This window comes from Montipora foliosa, chromosome 9 (genome assembly GCF_036669935.1).
Source record: "Montipora foliosa isolate CH-2021 chromosome 9, ASM3666993v2, whole genome shotgun sequence".
In the NCBI taxonomy this organism is placed as follows: Eukaryota; Metazoa; Cnidaria; class Anthozoa; order Scleractinia; family Acroporidae; genus Montipora; species Montipora foliosa.
Window position 1 is genome coordinate 45,091,076 of NC_090877.1, and position 22,500 is coordinate 45,113,575.

Below are 22,500 nucleotides of genomic sequence, written 5' to 3' on the forward strand. Positions count from 1 at the left end.
GAATTTTTGAATGACATGTCACCTAACCACTTGACCACCACACCACCAGCTGCTCAGGGACAATATTTTAACACTATTTGATAAAGCTGTATTATCACTCGGCAACAAAGTATACTTAATACCGCAAAAGGTCTGTTACCAAATTTCACGACAAAGCTAAACATTTTAAAATCAACTGAAACTCTGGGTTCAGATCCAATCCACGGATATGATTTTGTTTTCCTTATTTTCTCTTTTACGACAAGTCCTGGGGCACAGTGTCCTAAATGGACGATAATAGTAAATTCAAAGCAAATTAAGAATTATAGATAATCGTTAGTTTGGGGAAGAGATCATCAATAAGGAGGGGAGCCGAGCAATGATTCAGCCGAGTATTCAGCACGGTGACCGTTAAAAGTGAAGTACCAGCGTTTACAGCATTTCTTGCAGCCATAAACTCGCAAAGTATATACCAGCCCAGGCCATATGAAGAGCTGTATCAAAGACTTTCTTGGTAAACAAGCAATCCTGTGGAATAAAATCAATTGTCTTATAAATGTATAAGCGGCCATAAAAGTAAAGACACTTTAACGTTTCTAAGGAGATAATTTCAACATCCCAGAAGTCGAGACTGGATCATCATCCTCGTCGTCGTTGTTGTCGTCGTAGAGACCTTTAAATCGGAAGATGAGGACGACTAGGCCTAGGAGTACGAGTTTTCCCCATTGAACATGCGCATAAATATTACAAATATTACAACTTTGGCAGCTTTTAGGACAACGATACGTAAAAAGGATATAACATCAATTCTTGAAGGATGTGGGAGGGAATGCCGCTTATGCTCAGGTTAACTGGACGTACGCATATTTACTTATTTATCTTAGCGTCCGAGCTCATATATGCATTGACTTTTACATTTTAATATACTATTAGTTCTATTGTGTAAAGGTGTATTTAGCTTGAATAGTGTTAATTTCCGGTTTTTTATATGTTTTATAGTAGTAATTAGTCTAATTTGATGATGTAATTTGTTTTAAAGGTGTCCCCAATTAGTGCCTTTTGGCGTTAGAACGATTAGACACGTTAATAAAGGTTATGCATGTATATGTATGTATAAGGTTTAGAGGCCGACAATTTTCCAAGTGCGCATGCTCAGTAAGGAAAACTCATACTGGTGATCGCCCTCGTTCTCCGATCTAAGGGTCCCTAATGTCATTATCATTATCATTAGAGCAGTTTTCAATTGAGTGTCGAAAGCAATTAGCGAATTGCTTTGGATTTGCATTGCTTCACCCAGTGATTGGTTTAAAGTTCTCGCTCCACTTTTTCAACCTATCAGAAGTGAAACCAAAACCAATCGTGGCTTGCGCGTGCATATTTTCCAGCGCTTTGTATCGGTTACGTGTAATTACGTTGAGTTTTGATTGGTTTCCTGGATTGCCTCCGTCCTTTTTGATTGGCCAAAGTAATTATTTTGGTTTTGGTTTTACGAAACTCGCTCTATTGATGTCACTAATTTAATGAAAAAAGACCTCCCAGAAAAGATAAATATAAGGGATACAAAATGAACATTACAATGTGAGTTTTAGCAAACGTGATCCGTTTAAATTTTAAGCCACCTGTAAAATGTTTCTTTTTTTTACCTCGAATAGTGTTCCTTTCCTTCTGTGGCAAACAGAACTTGAACTGAAGAAATCAAAGTCTCCTTCAGCTGATTAAAAAATCGGTTTACTTCTTGAAAAATGTCCTCTTTCTGGAAACGATTTGCATTTGTGTTTTGCGCATTGAAACTTTCTTGAGCGACTGTTTACCAATGATATGAACCTGTCGTCTCTGCCATCAAAAAGGCAATCTGTTGCTCACCTGAATCAGGCCATCATCTTTGCCATCGTTCACGTTCAAGGCGCACTCCTTCCAGTTCTTAATAGCCATCACACTTGAATCTGTACTTGCCCCAGTCTCTCCTCTCTCTCCTTTTTGACCGGGAAGGTCCTTGACGCCACGTTCTCTCTTCGCGCCATCCAGGATCCATTACTCCGGGCAACACGTTCTCATCCATGAATACGCGATTATCCTGAATTGCTAATTTCATTTGAATTCACTATTGTCGTGAATTTTGGACAATGTGTCTCAGGACTTTTGGTAGCAGAGAAGATAACGAAATAATATATCATATCCGTGGATTGGATTTGAACTCTGTAGGAACCGTTTCTTTCCGCTTTACCACTGAAGATCAAGACCCTTCCTTTCTCAAAAAAATAAAACTATCATAGAATATCGCTTCTGAAGAGTAAGCTAGATTAATAATTTAGGGCTAAGATTTGATTTTAAAATGTTTAGCTTTGTCGTGAAGTTTCGAAACCGACCTTTGCGACCTAGTGTTTAATGCTGTTGGCGAGTGATAATACAGCACTTTCAAAAAGTGTTTAAGGTGGCTTACTACAATTTTAATGGATTATAACAGTCCAACTTCTAACTCTTTTGAATAATGTCCCAAGATGTTTTTCATTCTCTATTTACTGTTTGCTTAAGTCTTTTTGCCGTTTTATGTGAAAATTGAACAATTAAACGTAAACAAATGGCCAAAATGAACGACCGAGTACCCAAGGAGAGACTGGGCGCTAGTAGTTTAAATCACGTTTTTCTCAAAATCTACCGGTATGACCCCCCTCAAAATTTCAGGAATAAGAAATTGGCTCTGATTCAGCATTCATGCAAAGTAAAATAAAAGTCTGTAAGGTAGATTCTGAGCTAATTTTGATTTCACAATTACTTAGTTTGCGAAAAATGTGACTTACAGATTTTTATTTTACTTTGTATGAATGCTGAATCAGATCCGATTTCTTATACCTGAAATTTTGAGGGGGGTTCATACGGGTGGATTTTGAGAAAAACGTGATTTAAACTACTAGCGCCCAGTCTCTCCTTAGGTACTCGGTCGTTCATTTTGGCCATTTGTTTACGTTTAATTGTTCAATTTTCACATAGAATGGCAAAAGACTTAAGTAAACAGTAAATAGAGATTACCTTTCAACAGTAAGGGACTGTGCAATAATTATCAGGAGGGGGGGGGGGCCCTAAAACCAGAGGGGGGGGGGAGCCTTAAGTTAAAATAATGGAAAGGAGTGGGGGCTCTACATTAGATTTCTCAAGTAAGTTGAGGGGGGGGGGGGTCTTAATTAAATTTCACAAATTCGATAATGAATAAATAAAGATTTTCCAAATAGACAGATGCCACGCCTTTGACTATCCATGCTTTAACTTATTTAGAATGTCAACATATGATAGATTGAAACAATCGCTCATGCACAGAAGTCACAAACCACGTTGGGAGCTTTGCCAATAAAACATTTGGCATTTAAGAGGTCCCGCAGACATGCCAGGTCTGTTCTTGATTTAAACAGCGAGAGGGTTTCTAGGTCTACAGTTTATAGCTGAGGAATGTCACATATGTCTGTTTCATAGTTGTCATCAATGGGTTCACCTCCCAAAGACCGAAAAACTATACAGGTTCGGGTCCTACGGCTTTCTGAGGCAGCAATCCTCTTCTTCTCCCTTTTTTTCTTTTGTTCCTTCTTTTTTCTTGATTTGGATGCTTTAGATTTGGCACCAATAGGAAATGTCGCTTTATATTTAGCCATCACCCTATCCAGGTCTTCTACAAGATGCAGAACGTTTAAACCGACTTGAGACTTTATTGAATGACGTTGTTCAGCATTAAAATTGTGTAAACAGCTGAGGCCAGTCTTCAGTGTTTTTCTAACTTGGTTACGACAGCATTAAGCTTGTCCTGGATATCATTTGCCTCTTGTTTGCAACGTCTGATGTTGCTGTCATCATGGGGAGCTGGCTTGTAATCCTCTCGGAGAAACCTTCCTGCACAAGCAGGGTTGTCGGATAAAAGATATTGGTATCTGTTCTCAAGTTTTTCAATATCTAAAGGTACGGGTTAGTGAGGGGGGGGGGGGGGGGCACATCATAATTTTGAGAGAACGTGAGGGGGGGGGGGGGGGGGGTCACAGCTAATCTTGACGCTGCTGGAGGGGGGGACCTATCTAATTTTTCCTTTGGTGAAGCTCATTTTAGGACCCCCCCCATCCCTCCCCCCCCCATCCTGATAATTATTGCACAGTCCCTAAAGAGTTCTCGAAATATCGGTGACATAGAAATAATGATAGGAAGCTCAAATAAGCAAGGACCGCGACTACGAGAACACAGCGAAACAATAATTTTAATGAGCAAAAACAATGGCTCTACTTGCCCTGCAAGTGTTTTTTACATTTTCAGTGGTAAATTCCTTTGCGCTTGTCGTCCTGTGGAAGATTGCTCGAAGCCTGGTTAGTGCTAACTGTTGGATAAGAGGTATCAAAACCTATAGGTTTCCATGGTATTTAACGCTGGTTAGCGCTAACCATGCTTCGACCAACCCGGGCCGGGCAAGCATGACATCGAGGTGAAATTACCATATTAAGGGTACGTGGAGGAACACCTGTCGATAATTTTAACTTTCAATTTTATCTCCAAGGCACAAACATCCACACCGTTCATGCCAATGTTACTACTGGAATGTTGACACACACGTTTCATTCCTAACTACTTGAAATAACCGATAGAGTTAGTTGAGGAATTTGTTTATCTGGGAGGGAAGATAAAAAACACCGTGAATGATGTTTTGGATAGGAAAAGAAATACCTGGTCGGCATGTCACAACCTGGTAACAGTGTGTAAGTCAAACCTCCTTGAAGACCTAAAGATGCGTCTTTTTACAGACAGGGTTGAATCTGTACCATTATATGTATGGGTCTGAGAATTGGACACTGGCTAAACAACAGACAAAAATGGTGATGGTTGTTACACGAGAATGCTTCGGATGGCTGTAAATATCAACCAGTACGCTTTGAGGACGAGGAACTCAGAGTTCTATGGCAGCCTTCCAAAGGTCATCTCCAAAGCTGCACAGATCTAGAGGAGAATGAGGCTAGCTGGTCAAGCTCAACGTTATCCTTAAAGCCCTTGTAGTTTCTGAGCCCACACATGGACACAAGAGCACAGGGAGACCGAAATTAGAGACAGGGTTGAAGGAGACGAAGGAGATAGCAGTGACCATGGCTGACAGAGACCGGAGAGCACTTGTCCATGACTCCCGGGAATACTACCCACCTTTGACTATTACAGTAACGGGTAATAGTATTCAATAGGTGGTTTCACGTTACATCATTGCCACCATGTTGGTGGACGAAAACAAAAGATCTCTCATTATTAGCTCCTTTTGTTCGTCCACCAGCATTTCTACATTGCAGCATTGTTATCTAGAGATTGGTTGCAAACCATTTTAAGTATTACCCCCCCCCCCCCCCCAAAAAAAAAAAAAAAAAACCAAAACAAAACAAAAATTATGGAAGGGCTGCGTTTCTCCAGTTGATTCATCACTGAACATTTTGCATGCAACTCGTCTCTCTTTGACAACTCGTGAATGCCTCATGATGTTCAATAACAGAAAAATCAATACCATGGAAGCAACGCTTGTTGGTATATATTTTCCGGATTAACGACTGGTATACCCCTCTTTTTTGAGTTGCTGTTTTTCTTGCTGGTCCATAAAATCTCCCGCTGTCCTCAAATGAGCTCTGTTAATGTTTTCAAACCATCAAAGATCATTCAGTGCTCACAATATGTCAGAAGTGAGATAATACTGACAAATTAATCAAGGAAAACGTTTTGGGCAAATGTACGTAGGTGGTGGCGATATGTAGCATTTTAGAGGTAACTTCAGCAAGTTCATGGAATAGTAGACGCTGTAAATCCCGTTGATCCATAGCAACCGATAAAATTAAATTTAATCAAGATATACGTTGCATGTCTTCCTGTCACTTCAACTCTGTTTCTGTCATTTTGGAGTCCGGGTAGAAACGGCTTCTGCAATTAGCAGTTGGCAGTGGGGTGTAAGAAGATGAAATAAGGGAATAAATATTTTTCATTTAATTTTTGTTTGAAAATGCGAAATGGCGAATCTTGATTGTATCCCAAAAATCAGGAGACGTCACCTAGTTAAATTTCGAGAAACGTACTTGCTCACCAAATGGAGAGAGTGTTATGTGCATATATGATGAGGTGTGGACGTGCGTTTGATCTCTCCGTCTTATTCTCTCCTTTTATCCTTACTGCTCGGTCACTTGACAACCAAAACTACGGCAATCGGTTTACTATTTCCTGCCGCATCATCCTACTTTCCGCAGATACTTGAGTATCAGGAGACACAAAAGACACAAATGCCCGTGCAGTTATTATTCTGGATGAAGTGCGACATTTCATCCTCTAGTGACCGGGGTTTAGTATTTAAACGTAACCCCGGGTCCCACAGGGATCATGAGAATACCGGCAATAGTTTCCTCGCGAGACGTCAATGTAAACAATCACACAGCGGTTTCGACTGGTGTTCGTCGGAACATTAAAAATCTTACCAGGATTTCTTGTTGTCACAACAACCCTTCTCCACCACGACCGCTGAATTTCTGAATATTCATATGGACGTCCCGACGCTTTTAAGTTCGTAGATCACAGGGAATCGAAGCTATGCCCGGATCCATCCCATGCACTTGCTGACCTTGTTTCCTGTTTTGTTTCTACCATGACTAGCCTTTTAGATTAACATGCTCCACTTCAAAAGAAGACTATCACGGTTGGTCCGCGGGTTCCTTGGTTCAATAACCAAATAAAAGAGTAGACGGTGTGAAAGATTATGGCGAAAGACGGGGCTAGAGTCAGACAGGGTTAATTTCATTAAGGCACGCACTCATACAAATAAGGGGTTTGAGCAAGCAAGGCATGACTATTATTTCAACCTTATTAATGAAAATAATTGTGATCAAAGAAAGCTTTTCAAGACGGCCAGTGCACTGCTAGGGGGGTCGTCACAGGAACATTACCCCAAGAACTCTTTGCTTGCTAATGATTTTGGGAGATTCTTTATACAAAAGATCGATGTCATTCGCTGGAAAGAATGCACTCCTCAATGAATCAGTCTGACCATCCGATCAGGAGTAGCACCCACGAGCATTCGTATGCTGACACACCCTTCACTAACTTCCAGCCTATATCGTCTGAGGGTATCAAAAAGCCAGTGCTGGATGCCCCAAACAAGACCTGCGACAATGACCCGATACCTACCAAGATTGTTAAAGACTGCATTAACGAACTTTTACCGACCATTTCCAACATGGTTAATCTTTCGCTCAGTAGTGGTGACTTTCCGGACATTTGGAAAGAGGGTTTAGTGTGACCAAAGTTAAGAAAAGTCAACATGGATCTGATAAAGAAAAATTACCGGCCCGTCAGCAATCTCGCATTCCTTTCAAAGATCACTGAAAAGGCAGCTGCACTACAAATCTTTGATCACGTGTCGTCCAATCAGATGCTTCCAGAATTTCAATCAGCCTACCGCAAAAATCAAAGCACGGAAACTGCCTTACTGTGCATGCGCAACGACATACTCGTCAACATGAACAAAACTACAATTCACATTATTAGTGTTCCTAGATTTAAGCGCTGCTTTCGATACAGTAGACCATGACATATTACTGCGGCGCCTGGAATACAAATTTGGAATTAAAGATCAAGCAGTAACGTGGTTCAAATCTCATTTGTCGAATAGACCCCAGCATTTTGTAATCGGCAGTGAAAAGTCAGACAGTTTTGATTTGAAGTTTGGTGTGCCACGGGGCTCCTGTCTCGGCCCAATGCTGTTCTCCCTTTACACTAGTGAGCTATTTGATGTGATTACCCAGCAACTGCCAACAGCGCACAGTTGTGCCGATGATACTGGCTTTCAATCCAAATAAACATTCTGATCAAGAAGCCGCCATTTCAGCAATGAAAGCGTGCTTCTGTGATATCCGCAACTGAATGATCAATGATAAACTCATGATCAATGATTCTAAGACTGAGTTTATGTTCATTGGGACGAAGGCGCAGCTACAGAAAACTAAAAGCGCTACTCTAACTATTGGCGAATCCATCATCTCTCCGAGCACGGAAGTCTTAGAAACTTGTGGGCCTGGTTTGACTGCCATTTCAACCTAAACTTCAACGTAACCAAAACATGTAGGAGTGCTTTTTTTTTCTTTCATCTACACAATATTAGACGCGTCAGAAAATATCTAAGCATAGAATCTGTCGAGAAATTAATCCAGGCTTTCATCACAAGCAGATAGGACTATTGTAATTCACTTTTATACGGATTACCCTACTGGGCTCTTACTAAACTGCAGCGTGTTCAAAACGCAGCTGCAAGAGTCCTATTTATTCTATGAGTAGCTCCGTGAGCGGGCAAGATGAACCAAATCGCGCGCTATGATTGGCTACCCGCGCGGGCAAGATGGAGCTATCTTGCCCGCTCGGGATTTCTCGCTTGGTCCCGCAAGATCAAAGATCATTTTTTGGTGTTTTAAGTCATGTGATAAATCCTTTATTGACCAAGCTTGTTCGGTCAAGATGGCTGGATATTGGCCTGGTTCTTTTTTTGCACTTTTATGGACCTCGACCTCGTCTCGGTCCATAAACACGCAAAAAAATAACTTGGGCAACATCCAGCCATCTTGACCTCACGCTTGGTCAATAATCTATATATACATGGGTTTCTTCCAATAATTTTTTTCAATGTACTTTTAGCGTGTGGTTATAATGAGCGGATGTGTTAAGAAGTAAAGCATTAAAAGCAAGGTGAAAACACCATAACACCAACTCGGTGTAGCCAGCACATCACGCATGTCCGTGGTTGCCAATTAACTGGGTGAAATGGTTGTGCGCATGCGGGATGTGTTGCCCACAACTACTTGTTGTGTTTACCTTGCTTTTAATACCTCTTTTCTTTTTTTTTTTTTTAAAGAAAGACACCTGGTTGGTCAGTTGTAATGATGTGGTGAAATAACAGACTTGACGACTTTGCTGTTCTGCATGATCTGAAAAAATGGCCGCTGTGGTAGGTATCACGTTTGCTGACGAATTCGAAAAGTTTGACTTTGAAAAGAGTGGGAAAAGTCCCATTCTCTCTTGAAAACACATTGTGAAAAAGAATGTAGAAAAAACATATAGAGGACTGACAAGGTAATAAGCATTGTACTCAGAGGCAGGTATTGGTCGCGTTGAAACTTTTATTCCCAATCAGCAGAATGTTTATTACAATCAAAAGAAGCCATTATCCAAATTATGTATACGTAATTGTACATTTAAAAGATTTATGTCTCTTTAAAGAGCTTTTTCCCCACAGAAGATTACATTTTGTTATCTAAGCTTGAGGTTTAGGAACTTCCTCTACAAAGATCCGGGACACTGAATTATAACCTGTGTAGGCATCAGCATTTCCATATCTAGGACAATTGCCGACCCAGAATCCCACTCGCACCTTTCCCTTGTGAATGTTGTTGCAGTGCCCTTCAATATGGCGGACGCGAAAAGGATCTTGAGATTTTACCGCGCTTAAGCTCACAACACCATCAGTAGGGAGGGGAGCCGAACATTCAGCACCGTTGAAAGTGAAGTACCAGCGTTTACAGCAACCCGTGCAGCCTGCAACTCGAAAACCACCAGTCCAGGCCACATGAAGAGCTGTATCAGAGAAGTTCTTGGTGAACACGCACTCCTGTGTAATAAAAATCGACTTATATTAAATGTATGAGAGGCCATAAAAGTAGATCACACATGTGTTTCGCTTTCTTCAGCGACTGTTTACCAACGATAAAAACATGTCTTCTCTGTTGCCAAAAAGATAATCTGTTGCTCACCTTAATCAGGCCATTATCTTTGCCATCGCTAATTTTCCAGGCGCACTCCTTCCAGTTCTTAAAAGCCATCACACCTGGAGCTCCACTTGCACCACTCTCTCCTCGCTCTCCTTTTTGGCCGGGAGGGCCCTGGACACCGCGTTCTCCCTTTGCGCCATCCTTTCCATTTGCACCATCAGGACCCACTACCCCACGAGGTCCCTGGGGTCCAGCCTTACCGGGTTGTCCTTGGTCTCCTTTGGCCCCTTCACGACCATCTCTTCCGTCACGGCCTGGTAACCCAGGTGACCCAGGCTTTCCATGCATTCCAGGAATGCCTCCATAGAAAAGGGAAGCAGGCTATTTGTTTAAAGGAAAAAAAAAGGAACAAATAAATTCCCTGATTATCTAATCAAGCAAAACGAGTGACACCTCCTCTTCACACTTACTGACAACCCACGCCCACAGCGTCCCTTTCACCCTCCCCTCCCCATGGAAAACCTCTTTTGTTTTGAGGTGACTCGTTAATTTTTATCAATGTATCCCTAATTGAAAAAACAAGTTATTTAGTTTGGTATACTGAACCAGCGGTTTACTTTTCGCTCACCGCATTGTTAGGTTGTTGGCTGCTCTTGTTGTTCGCTACAGCAAAGTAACTCAGGATCGCAAACACAAGTGAAAACACCAAGGCTGGGGTTGAATTACTTCGAAAATGAACCATTTCGTTTCGCTGGGATCTGTAACGAACACAATAAATAAACAAAAATTATTAATTTTTTTCCATGAAATAGGTGAGGACCTTAATAAGTTAAAATTAAATGCGAAGCTTTTGCTTTTCATTTAGATATTTCCACACCCCAGCGCGCAGTGTTAATCAACTCCGCTTTTTGTTTCGCTAAACATTAAGGCAAAAAATAATCGGTTGTCTATCAAAACACGGAATAGTTGCATCTGGAGTTTTTCCCTTAGTTAGTTATCTCCGCCATTTATAATTCCAGAAATTTGCACTTTTTTAAATTAACCAAGCTACTGGTGTAATCTCTTACTTCAGAGACAATGCGATCAATTTTTTTTACATAAGAAGAGAAAAATACTGGCGTACATTAGATGAACTTGTTTGACCAAAGTTTTCATCTAAATTAATCTGCCAGAACAATATCTACAGAAATGTTTAGCTTCGTCTTTTCCCCAGCCGAGAAAAGGACGCTAAAAACCTTATTACTTTTACCGCCGTGGAATGAGAAAATGGGGGAGGAGACCTTACCTGAATTCGCAAAGGAAACTCGCTTTGTGTTTGTTCAAGTTCCTGCGTAAGAATTCCTAAGTCAGGAGTTGATAACAACATTTGTTGGAGAACGAATTTTATAATCTCTTCTGTTGACTTATATGGTCACTTTTTCAAGTCCACTAAATCATTAGTTGATAGAATATTAATAGTTATGCGTTACAACCAACGGAATTGTTTCAGCTGTCAAACAAAATGTTCAATTTCATTCCTGTTTCTTTTGTTTGCATAATAGCTAAAGAATATTCCCACTTCCTGTAATCATTTATCTCACTTTACTCACTAACTGCAATAAAGTTACGACTACTTGCTTTTCCCCGTTGATTCATAGCCCTAGCTCATATCAGCGCAAAAAATCTCGGTCCGTTACTAACAATACAGACCTCGAATTCGGTTAGTACGACTGAGATTTGTATTCTTCATGTATTCTCATCGATTGAGGCATAGTCGCATACTATATGGGTAAAAGTGGGGAAACTGGTATACACGGGTAACCTTACTTTGATTTAACCAATGGCAACTTGATTATTTTAGCTCTCAGAAATTGATAGTATCTTCTTCCCGTCCAACTATTAATTTCCTACCTTGAATTTGTTAGCTGAACTTTTAGTGCCAAAAATTGCAAAAATAAACCTACTGAAACGTACTAAGTGTCTCTTACCGAGAGCTAAATTGGCAAATCACTGACCCACGTCTTCAATAAGTGACTGATATGTCAGAAAGGACTGTATTTTCCCTCCTGCGAATCGTGTAGAAAACATTTCAGGTAGGAATCTCCAGTGTTTTTGGCAACGAAAATTCTCGACAGTTTGGCCGCTACTGAACGAATATTTATATCTCAGCGTCTTTTTGAATGCACATACTGAATTTATAAGTACAGCCTTGAAGTGCTCGCACTAGATTCGTATGCCTTCACTTTCATTGCTCCGAAAGAGGTTGAAATGTTACAGAGAAATCAATAAATTTAATGACCATATCCGATCAAAAAAGGTGGCATCTAATAACTAACTTCCCATAATGGCCGCTTTACCTCGTCAGTTGCCAAACGAGTCGAGGCAGTTAGGTAAACGAGATACCAAATTAGCGGTCATTAACTAGTGCTACTGAGAACTTGCGATCACTCACCGTCTATCTGTTTCTCTTACTCTTGTTTTTGGACAGTCTAATCGGCGTCCTCCGTCCTGGACAGTGCTACATTCTTTTCAAATTTGTAAATTTCATGATCGCTTTGTAATCTTCACACATTTTTTTCCGAATTTAATTTGTATCACCTTTCATTTCGCTTTCACCCGTTGAAGGCTGTAGGTCCTGGCAGTCGAATTTTAACCAGAGAACGTTTTATTATTATGTTTAATTAAGTTTGCTTTTAACAAAAAAGCGACTAGTCGATAAGGTTGGACTGTTTAAAGAGTATTCGACAATGCGGATTTGTGTCGCTGTATAAGTTTTGAAATAAGAAATTTTCATATATTCACGGTCATCTTAAGGAACCGTTGGAATTGTTTGTTCTTCAAGTGCCAAACGAGGTACACGTTCTTTTCTTATGTTGCTTTAACACTACTTTAATACGAGTTAAGAGGAATGTCATTTAATTGTTTAATTTAATATCTTTGGTATAACTGAAGCGCTCTCGAAAAATCGGTGACACTAGTTCTAATTGCATTTTTGACATTTCGTGAACATTTGACGATACTGTATTGGTTGAGTGCACGGTTTGAGAACAGATCGGTGGAAAATTTTTAGCGAGACGCAGGAAAGAAAAGCCTGAGGATGCTGATAATGATACGAAAAATCTACGACTCAGATACGGGTTGTTTAGCAGTTGAAAATCAGGGAAATTAATAAACAGCGAAACTCCCACCACAATTATTTTTTCTGTAATGGAACGTAGAGCATTCACGAGTTGCCAAAGGGAGAAGAAGACTTGCACACAAAATGTTCAGTGACCGAGCCATTGGAGGAACACGCACCCCTTCCATGGCCCGGCTTTTTCGTCGCAGTTTTTTTTAGTAATTCTTATAGGAAAACTGAACTTGGGATAAACTTGAATATTGAAATCTTTGCTCTTGAGGTTTGCTCATGATGGCACAACTCGAACGCTTTTCTTGTTTTGCTCTGTTTTGTGAATGCATTAATGATAACTGATCAGGATATCTAGAACGTTTTTCTCACATCATGTTTTTTATGTTGGTCCCTTTTCCGATAGACAACATATAGAATACAAGTGGTAAAAATGAAGTAAAGTCAAAGCTGTAAACACTTTCCTTCCCATTTTACTATCAATTCGGATTCAGAGCAGCTGATGATGTAATTATTAAATGTAGACAGAGCGCTCACATTCCCCCAGTAATACGTATGTCTTGAGTGCGATTCTTGTGTGCGTTGAGTTTCAAGTTCCAGTCGTCTACTCATGATCGCACGAGGTTGTTCTTCAGCTTAAAAATAATTCTGAGTTCATATGATCCGCTTTGATTTGATCCACTTTCTCCCCATTTTGCATAAGTGACTTGTGCTCAGTTTCTACAATGAACCGATTATTACCATAATTATTGTTTAGTACGCAAAGAAGGAATCAAGTTAAATCTTCTCATCCCATCTGAAGACTTTTTCGGAACAAAATCATTTTTTTCAAATCAGAACGTCTATTTTAATGAATGAATGAGATGGATCAGTATATTTTTATTTTCTACCGACTTTTAGCTTCGACGATTCTTGTATACTTTTTGAGAAAGTACTTCCTTTGTCGTGGAAAATTTCGCATTTTTTTACCGTGCACTACTTTTTATTGCCTTCTCGATTTGTTTTGTTGAGAGAGAGGACAAAATTAACTATTTTTAAAGTAAAATAAAGTTCCGGTTGTATTTTATCAGCACAAATCTCTTTCCCCTCAAATATTAATTTTGTTTATTCTCTTGAAATCTGATTATCGAAAACTGTGCTAGTTACAGCGTCAAAAATATCATAAAAAGAGCCACACTTGTCTTCGGAGAGGAAAGGAGGTGATTCAAAGCATTAAAATACGCTAGTATGCTTACAATAACGTCATTGCGATTTTCAAAATGAATCAGTGTTTCCGTCGAAAATTTGAAATTGAGATGATTTACAATAAGAAATCCTCGCTGGATAAAGTTTCCGAGATTTGAGAAGACACTCAAGGATTTGTCGTTCATAGAAATGAATTGTGGCAGCAGAGTGGATTTGTTAATTTTATGGTGTGTTGATAAACCTTCCTACCGCGATAATCTGTGACTCGATCTTCCGAAAACGCATTATACGGGTATATGCATAGTTTTATACTCTCTGTAATGCTAGGATCAAGCTGTTTGATTCAATTATTAGAAATCGCTTTCATTGATCTGCGTTTTCACCTTGCGGCTCTTTCCAATGATTGGCGTGATCTTGTCTCTCGGGTTGCAATTTGGTTTGTGGCCGGTCAATTGCTTAAGTTTCATTGCTCGCCTGTTGATTTTACAGGTTTTGTGCATCGATTATCATCCTTTACTGATGAATTAAGTAAATGACATATGTCTTTGGCAGAAAAGCGGTTTTTTTTTTAATACATTTATCTCATGTTGCTACGTACGTATATGTATTTACTTTGTAGTGATTTGGAAATTTAATTTTAAGGCAGAAGGTAAAGCGAATTAACAACCCATTATCCGTCGGTCAAAAGTTCGGAAAAATATTTACTCTCAAAAGTTAGGCTATGTAAAGCATTGTGTTGTATGTTTGTCATTCAAATGTGGATAATTAAACAGTGAACCACTGGAACGCAAGACTTTTTCTTCTTGTTCTTAATTTCTTTTACGACACTTACCAGGTCTATGTTGGGGGGAAGCCATACAAAATTCTACAGCCTTGCCCTTGTATTTAAAAAAAAATGTCTACAGCTAAACTGACCGAGGACAAAAGCTTTTTTAATTGGGGAAATGTGAGAAAATTAATTGCAGAGCAAACTGCTTCAAACGATGATTTATCGAGAGAGAAAAGCCCCGAAACACCCGCATTAAAATATGAGTGGACAAACTAAGCCCCCATGTGAGTCTGAGAATGGAACCCGGGTCACAGTGGTCGAGGACGAATTCTCTCATCAAAGCACCAACCCTGCACTCCCGTAACAATTGGAAAAAAACAGTAAACATAAACACAAACCTGACTGAACTCCATCTCCCAAACCTATTAGACACGAGACAACTTCCAGTGATACCAAACTGACATGCGAAGCTTCATCGCCGACTTCAGATATCTCTTCCATTCCTTTTGTTCTTTGTTGTTGTACATCGTCTACTTCTTGCATAATTCTAGCGAAGGTAATCGATGGAGATTTCGTAATAAACAATGAATATTTGGGTCTTTGAATCGTAACGTTTTAAGTCAACCTAGTAGAAAATGTCCCTTAACTTGTCAATGATGAATAATTCGTTTTCCATTTGAAGAGGCATTCGCGTTTTGCACCTTCAGTTCTCTTCTTGATCATATTTTCAGCCAGGGAAACCTTCAAAATTTGCACCCAAGGCCTCCAAAAAGGGCACAAAAACGAGAAAACTAAATAACACGAGCAGGTTAGAATTTCGTGCCTCTTTGGATACGTCGAAGGACCATTTATACTCGTTTTAGAGTGATAAAGACTGACTTTCATTAAAAAAAGCGCTAAGATGTTTCAATCAGAAAGACGTATAGTTTTTTCGAGCGTGTCGCAATCGGATTTTAACATTTTAAGATGTCCAACATGAATATTATTCATTCTCATTTGTGAGCAAACGTATTTCCGCCTGCCGAAGGTAATTGCTACTTTTCGGCGAAGAGGATCAAAACCAAGAATGTGAAATACCCTTCGTTGTTTTCTATTTTAGACGTATTTAGTGGTAACGAAAAGACTGTGAAACCCGCAAAGGAAAATTTTACGAGCGGCGAAGACTACAATCACAATTCTTCTCGCGGCATGGCGACACACTCGCACGCGTGCAATTCCCGCCAATATTGCTGTACTCTCTCGTCAATGCTGCCCATCCACCGAGGATCATCCACAAAGAAAGCGCGCCAACTCAGTGTTTTAAATACAAGCCAACATTTCATTGTGACACTTGAATTTTGTTTTGCAGTTGACAAGTGAACGTAAAATTGCGAAAAGCTATTAATTCATACAACTGTGTTTTGACTCAGACGTAACAATTTATGCAATGATGACGTATTACTTGCTAGGGTCTTAAGTCCTAAAAAGAGAATATGAAGTCATGAAAAAAGTCAAAAGCCTACAACTCTCATTCTTCGTAAAGAAAGACCACTTGTATGAATTATCGCTCTCAAATGTCAAAAGTCATAAAGAAAGCAAGCTTCTGGGACTGTGACTATTTCTACATTGCAAAGACTAAACGAAGATTACATGACAGAAAAACTGAACACTTTAACACAAGCGGTGAAAGATCAGCATTCAACTATCGCCGACCATATCACAACGACTGGACACAACATCAAATGGGACTATTTTGATTTTGCATCGGGAAAAATATGTTATCGTTGTAAAATAAAAGAGACATTGTCTGTCCAGGAGCTAAAACCCTCTACGAATTCAAACGTTAGCAGTGAGAAGTTGTTACTATATTAGTAACAATCAACAAGTGTCAATGCTTTCTTGCTATTTTAAGATCGTTCTTAATACAGTACCTAGATCTGTGGGATATTTCATGTAACTTACATGATGTAAGATATTTAGGATAGTTGACATGAAGGGTAGGTGGCGAGCGTGCGGATATTCGATGAGTTAAGTTCAAACGTCCACTGAATTCTACAACTGGCAACGAGGATGCTTTTTAGGGTGTAAATAACGTTCGTGACAGAAAATGTATTTGAGAGATTTGGATATTGGGTAATTCGACCATTTCATCCCAATAGTGATCCAAGTAGTGTGGGCACTGAGTGGAAGCGATGGCTTCATAGCTTTGAACTGTACGTGGGGGGAAAAGGTTTGATTATTATTCCCGACAAAGATGATAACAAAGTGCAAAGGTGACCATTGCTTCTTCATTGCGTTGGACCAGATATACAAGATATTTATAATGTTCTGCGTGATACAGGGAGTGCAAAGGAGTATCAGAATGACGATCATGCGTTAATTCCACACTTCGTCGCATGATCACTCAAGTGAACACTCCACACGAGCCACATTTATTCAGAGAAATGGTGCAAGGGGAAGATGAAGCAATTGACCAGTTTGCAGTAAAACTGCGACGGAAAGCACAGCAGTTCGATTGTGGAGATCAAATGGAAGCTTAGATCCAGGATCAAATTATCTTAAAGTGTCGATCCAATGAGTTACGGCGTAAACGTCTGAAAAACGGCGAGACACTCACACTTCAATACTCACAAGAAATTACCCGGAATTATGAAGCAGTCAAAAGGTCGACCTAGAGTGTGAGTCTACCAAGGGGATCAGTAAATCGAGTCAATGATAGAATGCCCGGACGGAATGGTCGAGATAATGCGCCGCAAGGAGGGGTCGAGTGTTATCATTGTGGTAGGCGTGGTCATTTTGCCAAAGGTCCCCAATGTCCGGCCAGGGAAAAAACGTGCTCCAAATGTTCTCAGCCGGGGCAGTTTTCAAATTTAAGCAAAACCAAATTTAGAAAAAGTTTCGAGTAGATCCCGGGTTCGGTACATGCAGGCTCAAGATTGTCAGGAGGAAGAAGACGAGTATGTCTTTGCAGTCATTGGAGGGAGGATCACAGTATACATTAGGGGTATCCCAGTGAAAATGATCATTGATTCTGGAGCAGGTGCTAATGTCATTAGTACAGCATTGTGGGAGCTATTGAAGAAGCAACATATTGCGTGTCACGAAAGGGTGCAAAGAAGCTGCATGCTTATGATGCAGTTACACCTCTTGAAGTCATAGGAACGTTTATAGCACATCTGACAGTAGGCAGCAAATGTGTTTGAGCTGAATTTACCGTTACCAAAGGGTAAAAAGAACCACTACTAGGAAGCGAATCAGCCATTGAGCTGGGAGTCCTAAAATTGCAAAGCCCGTTGAATCTTGTGGCAGATTACAGTGAGATAGCCACAAGATACAAGCATTTATTTACAGGAATAGGAAAGTTCAAGGACTCTCAACTGAAACTTCATATCGATCAGCAGATCCAGCCAGTTGCACAACCTTTGAGGCTGCCTGCATTTAGCTTAAAGGAAAAGATCGACAAAAACCTGACGCATGATTAAAGGTAGACATCATTGAGAAGGTTAATGGCTTAACTCCGTGTGATTTTGGGGTTGTACCTAAGCCAAATCATGTGAGGTTATGTATGGACCTGTCAGAAGTTTCATGTGTATCTTTATGGGTTGGATATTGAACTGTGGACGGACCACAAACCTGTGGAGTTCACTTACTCAGCGAGGTCTAGGCCCTCAGAGAATTGAGCGACGGGTGTTGCAGTTACAACCATATTCATTCTCTGTGAAGTATTTTCCAGGGTCAATGAACAATGAAGATACATTGACACGCCTCACGAAGACTGAAAAACCACAGGCTAGAAATGTAGCAGAAGAATACATCAGATTCGTAACCAATACAGCAGTGCCACGAGCGATGACTACAGAAGAAATAGAAGAAGAGTCTGCAGTAGATAAAGAATTGAAAGATGTAAGACAGATCGTTAATTAAGACGGGAAATTGGGAGACTCCCATCTGTGCACAGAACAAACCAATCCGAGAAGGGCTTTGTCTTTTTGGGAACATTACTTCGAGGAACCAGAGTTAATGAACCTTAGAGGCTACGTGTAAAAGCAATTGAATTAGCCCATGAAGGACACCAAGGGATGGCAAAAATGAAGCAACGCTTGCCGATAAAGGTCTGGTGGCCAGGTTTTGATAAAGAAGCTGAAGCATTTTGCAGAACATGCCATGGGTGTCAAGTTGTGTGTGGACCGAGCAATCCCGAACCTCTTCACCTGAGTGACTGAATTGTCTCAAAGACCTTGGCAAGACATTTCAATTGATTTCATGGGTTCAGTGCCATCAGGAGACTATGTCTGCAGTGACTGACTATTACATTAGATATGAGAAAGTTAGCATCTCAAGCAAAAACACAGCAGATGTGGCCATGAGTGGTCTAGAGAGAATTTTTCGACTCATGGTTTGCCTTAGACATTTACAAGTGACAATGGTCCTCATTTCGTGGCAGAGTCTTTTCGAACATTCTTAAAGGACAATGGCATTAAACATAGAAATATTGCTCCATTGTGTCCACAGGTAAATAGGGAGATCGAGGGTCAAAACCCGCCTCTCCTTAATGTACTTGATTCAACTCTCCGCAGCTCAAATGTATAATGTTTTTCATATATATTAACTTTCGTCATTTATACAATTGCTTAAATTGGCCAGATAAGAGCGGGGATCACTTTTCTCTTTCGTTAATAATCCGCACTTCAAACACGCATTTTATCTCGACTAAACTCGGAGGCTCCGCGTGACGGCGCCAGTGCACTGGAAAACAGTTTCAGGTTGTTAGCTCGATGAGAACAAAGTCGAGAAGGAACGCACCAGAAACTGAGCTTGCCTTAAACTATGTATACTGATTTTTGTCTACTACAAATTTAGCACAGATCAAAGCATGTATTGAAACTCACCCGAATCTCTTGTAAGGCCATCCCCTTGTTTTCCTCCGTTTAGAGTCGTCCGACCGACCCAAATTTTTGGCATTTTCCGAAAAAAAATAAAAAAAACGGTAACGACGTTTTTAAGCCATTTTTATGTCGCATAGGAGTTTCGGTGGTTGATCTTTTTCCCACGCCGTCTTAATTTTACATCCATCAACGTTTCCGCCATTTTGGGTTCACGTCTTGTTGTTTTCCACAACTATGATGCTGGGGTACCAGGCCTCCGGTTCCGGGAATGCTTATGATTTTTTGGTTTTTTTTTTCTCAATCCGACCGACCAACCCAATATGCCAGTCCTACATTTTTCTGTGACTGATTTTCATTTTGTTAAACCCAATTTAATTAAACATGTCTTGTTTGTGTGAATGGGGTACTATAGGTCTACTAACAAATTGTTTATTGGCGTAATTATTTGCTCACATTGCCATCGTAAGGCAGGCCACCGGTGTTGTTATCCTCCGCTGCAAAACAATTATACGGAAATGACATCAAAAGTAGCGTCAGTAGGATCGAAGACATTTTGACGAGAATAGAGGTTACTTTTTCTGTTGAAGTAAGATCCAAATAGACTTTTCACATCATCTCATTTGCAATGGTTGCAATAATTTCAATTTCCCCAAGTTTTTGTCCCCTTTGAGAGTATAGGTATAGGTTTGTTATACAGAAATATCTTTTGCAACTTTCATTTCATGTCATTCCGAAATTCAATTATAAGATATTTATTTCCCAGAGGAAATAAATGGATTTATGCTGAGTGTTATATGATCAGTTAGTTATTTCCCATGTTGCAATTTAGGCATTCCTGTCATCCGGGAATTTTGTACGTCCGTACCAACGGTAGTCCGTAGTCCGAAGTAGGTGTATCTTAAAATCCCTATTCTCTCTCTCTAACAATGGTTGAGTACGATGTTTTCGACAAGAAGTCTTTTCATTTTATAGATTAGATAGACCGCAAAAGTTTACTTTCAGCAAACCTGTCACCACTTCAGGTATAATTCACATTGATCGAGGGGTAAAAGGGAGACCAAAGCTCCTAAAACACAAATTGAACAATGTGAACTTGTGCAACATCAATGCACGTGCGGTGCGTGTGTTTGGTTAGGTGTCGCATACGTGCAGTAGGAAACGGACACCACTTCTGTCTGACGTAATCGAAGGCCTTTGCGGAGCTCTTAATCTGGGGTAGCAACGCGCATGCACCGTCTATTTTAAGATTTTTTTTTCAAGAAGTCTGATTCTCACAAGAGCTCTAGTCAAACTCCTTACGTATTAAATCATGATTCTTTGCACTAGGAAAAACGATAAATAGTGGTTTCGGTAATTATACGAGCATATGAGAACTATCCCTTTGATGATTTCTCTAAATCCTTTTTGGCTTTGCTTACGTTGCACAAACATATCGATTCCTTGCTTCTGAAGCACTGAAACGACACTAAAGCAAGGCTGTTTCAGTCGAGAAAGAGACGATCGTTTAATTAACTGAGGTGTGATAGAGCTGCTAAGGAGCACTCAGTCAAAGACAAGAAATACAAAACGTCATACCTGAGACTACCTGTGAGTTTTTTTTTTGTTTCCTTAATTTGCGTACCTTCTTAATATAACAAGTCACCGTGGAAGATCCGGCGCTGATGAACAACTCAGAAGAGTGAGTTGGGTTCAGCCTTTCCTAGCATTAAAATAGATCGGTACGGAGTTCAATGGACTTCGGACAAGAAACACTCTTGAGTTCCGCCCTAGAAACCAACCCGACGCCGGTGAACAACTCATGAAAGTCAGTTAGGTTCAGTCATTTATCCCATGGCATAAAAATAGATCAGTATGACGGAACAAGTATGGACTTCGGACAAGAAATGATTCAAAACAAAATTAATGAAAACACAACCCACTGCACTGAGAATTTGAAAGAATGTGACAGACCTGCACGGTTTCCCTTTTGTGAGTTTGTAGTCACAAGAGACCTTTAGCAACGAATTTTTCGAGCAATACCGCGAAAAGCGAACCTCGGGTAATCCCGTGATCTTGTCCTTGCCGTCACGTTTGCAGTCTGCTGCTCGAGTTTCAACTTTAAGACACCGTTCTTACGGTAAGCGATTTACGGCAGCGTTTTATAGCCAGAGATCAATTAATCAGACCTCCCGTTTGTCCATATCAGACATGTTGTTACATCTGTTTGCTATCTATTGGGAACAGTTTTGAAGATCAAATATAAGTTTTGGGAGAACTGGAGCTATTTGATTTGAGAGCATTTGTAGCAATGAAAAATCCAAGATGGCGGCGCCGATGTGCATAACAGGAGCGGCTTGCTAAAGTTCAAAATCGATCTAACCTCTAACGGCAAACGACTAACCGCAAACTGCGGTTTGAGGTTTGCGGTATATCCCGAAAACCTCGGTGCTAAAGGTCTCTACAGATACTTATGAAACCTTGCTTTCACGAGCATGTGCATCAGCGATTTACCCTCTTGTATCTTCTACAATGAGGTTTCTTGAAAATTTCTGCCAGCTTTAGCTGGTTTTCAATAAAACTCGAGCTGCGCGTCAGTATTGCTTGAATCTTTGACACTGCTGGGTTGTATGTCAGTATTGCTTGAAGATTTGACACTGCTGGGTTGTATGTTGTGACAAATGGTACAAATTTTCTCGCTGGTTTTGGAGTTTTGTTTAAGAACCGACTGCTTATGGTAGCCTCGCTCTTCAAGACGGGCGTTGAATGTTCTGGCTGGGATTGTTTTCAAAGGATATTTTGGCAGATGTGAACGAGAATAAAGAAATTCCCGTTATCTTCTGTACCATCAATAAGAATTTAAAAATCCTGGAAACTTTCGCT

The 22,500-nt window shown here is 40.2% G+C and overlaps 1 protein-coding gene across 1 annotated transcript; it reads right to left on the minus strand.

Annotated features, from left to right (window-relative positions):
* Positions 1 to 8,980: 8,980 nt before the first annotated feature.
* On the minus strand, positions 8,981 to 21,286 carry LOC137969977 (collagen triple helix repeat-containing protein 1-like). The gene is made up of 5 exons (XM_068816407.1): positions 21,263 to 21,286; positions 15,175 to 15,323; positions 10,345 to 10,474; positions 9,759 to 10,097; positions 8,981 to 9,616 (listed from the first exon to the last, which is right to left on the minus strand). The coding sequence occupies exons 3-5, from the start codon at positions 10,456 to 10,458 to the stop codon at positions 9,263 to 9,265; spliced, it is 807 nt and encodes a 268-aa protein (XP_068672508.1). The 5' UTR covers positions 10,459 to 10,474; positions 15,175 to 15,323; positions 21,263 to 21,286; the 3' UTR covers positions 8,981 to 9,262.
* Positions 21,287 to 22,500: the final 1,214 nt, after the last annotated feature.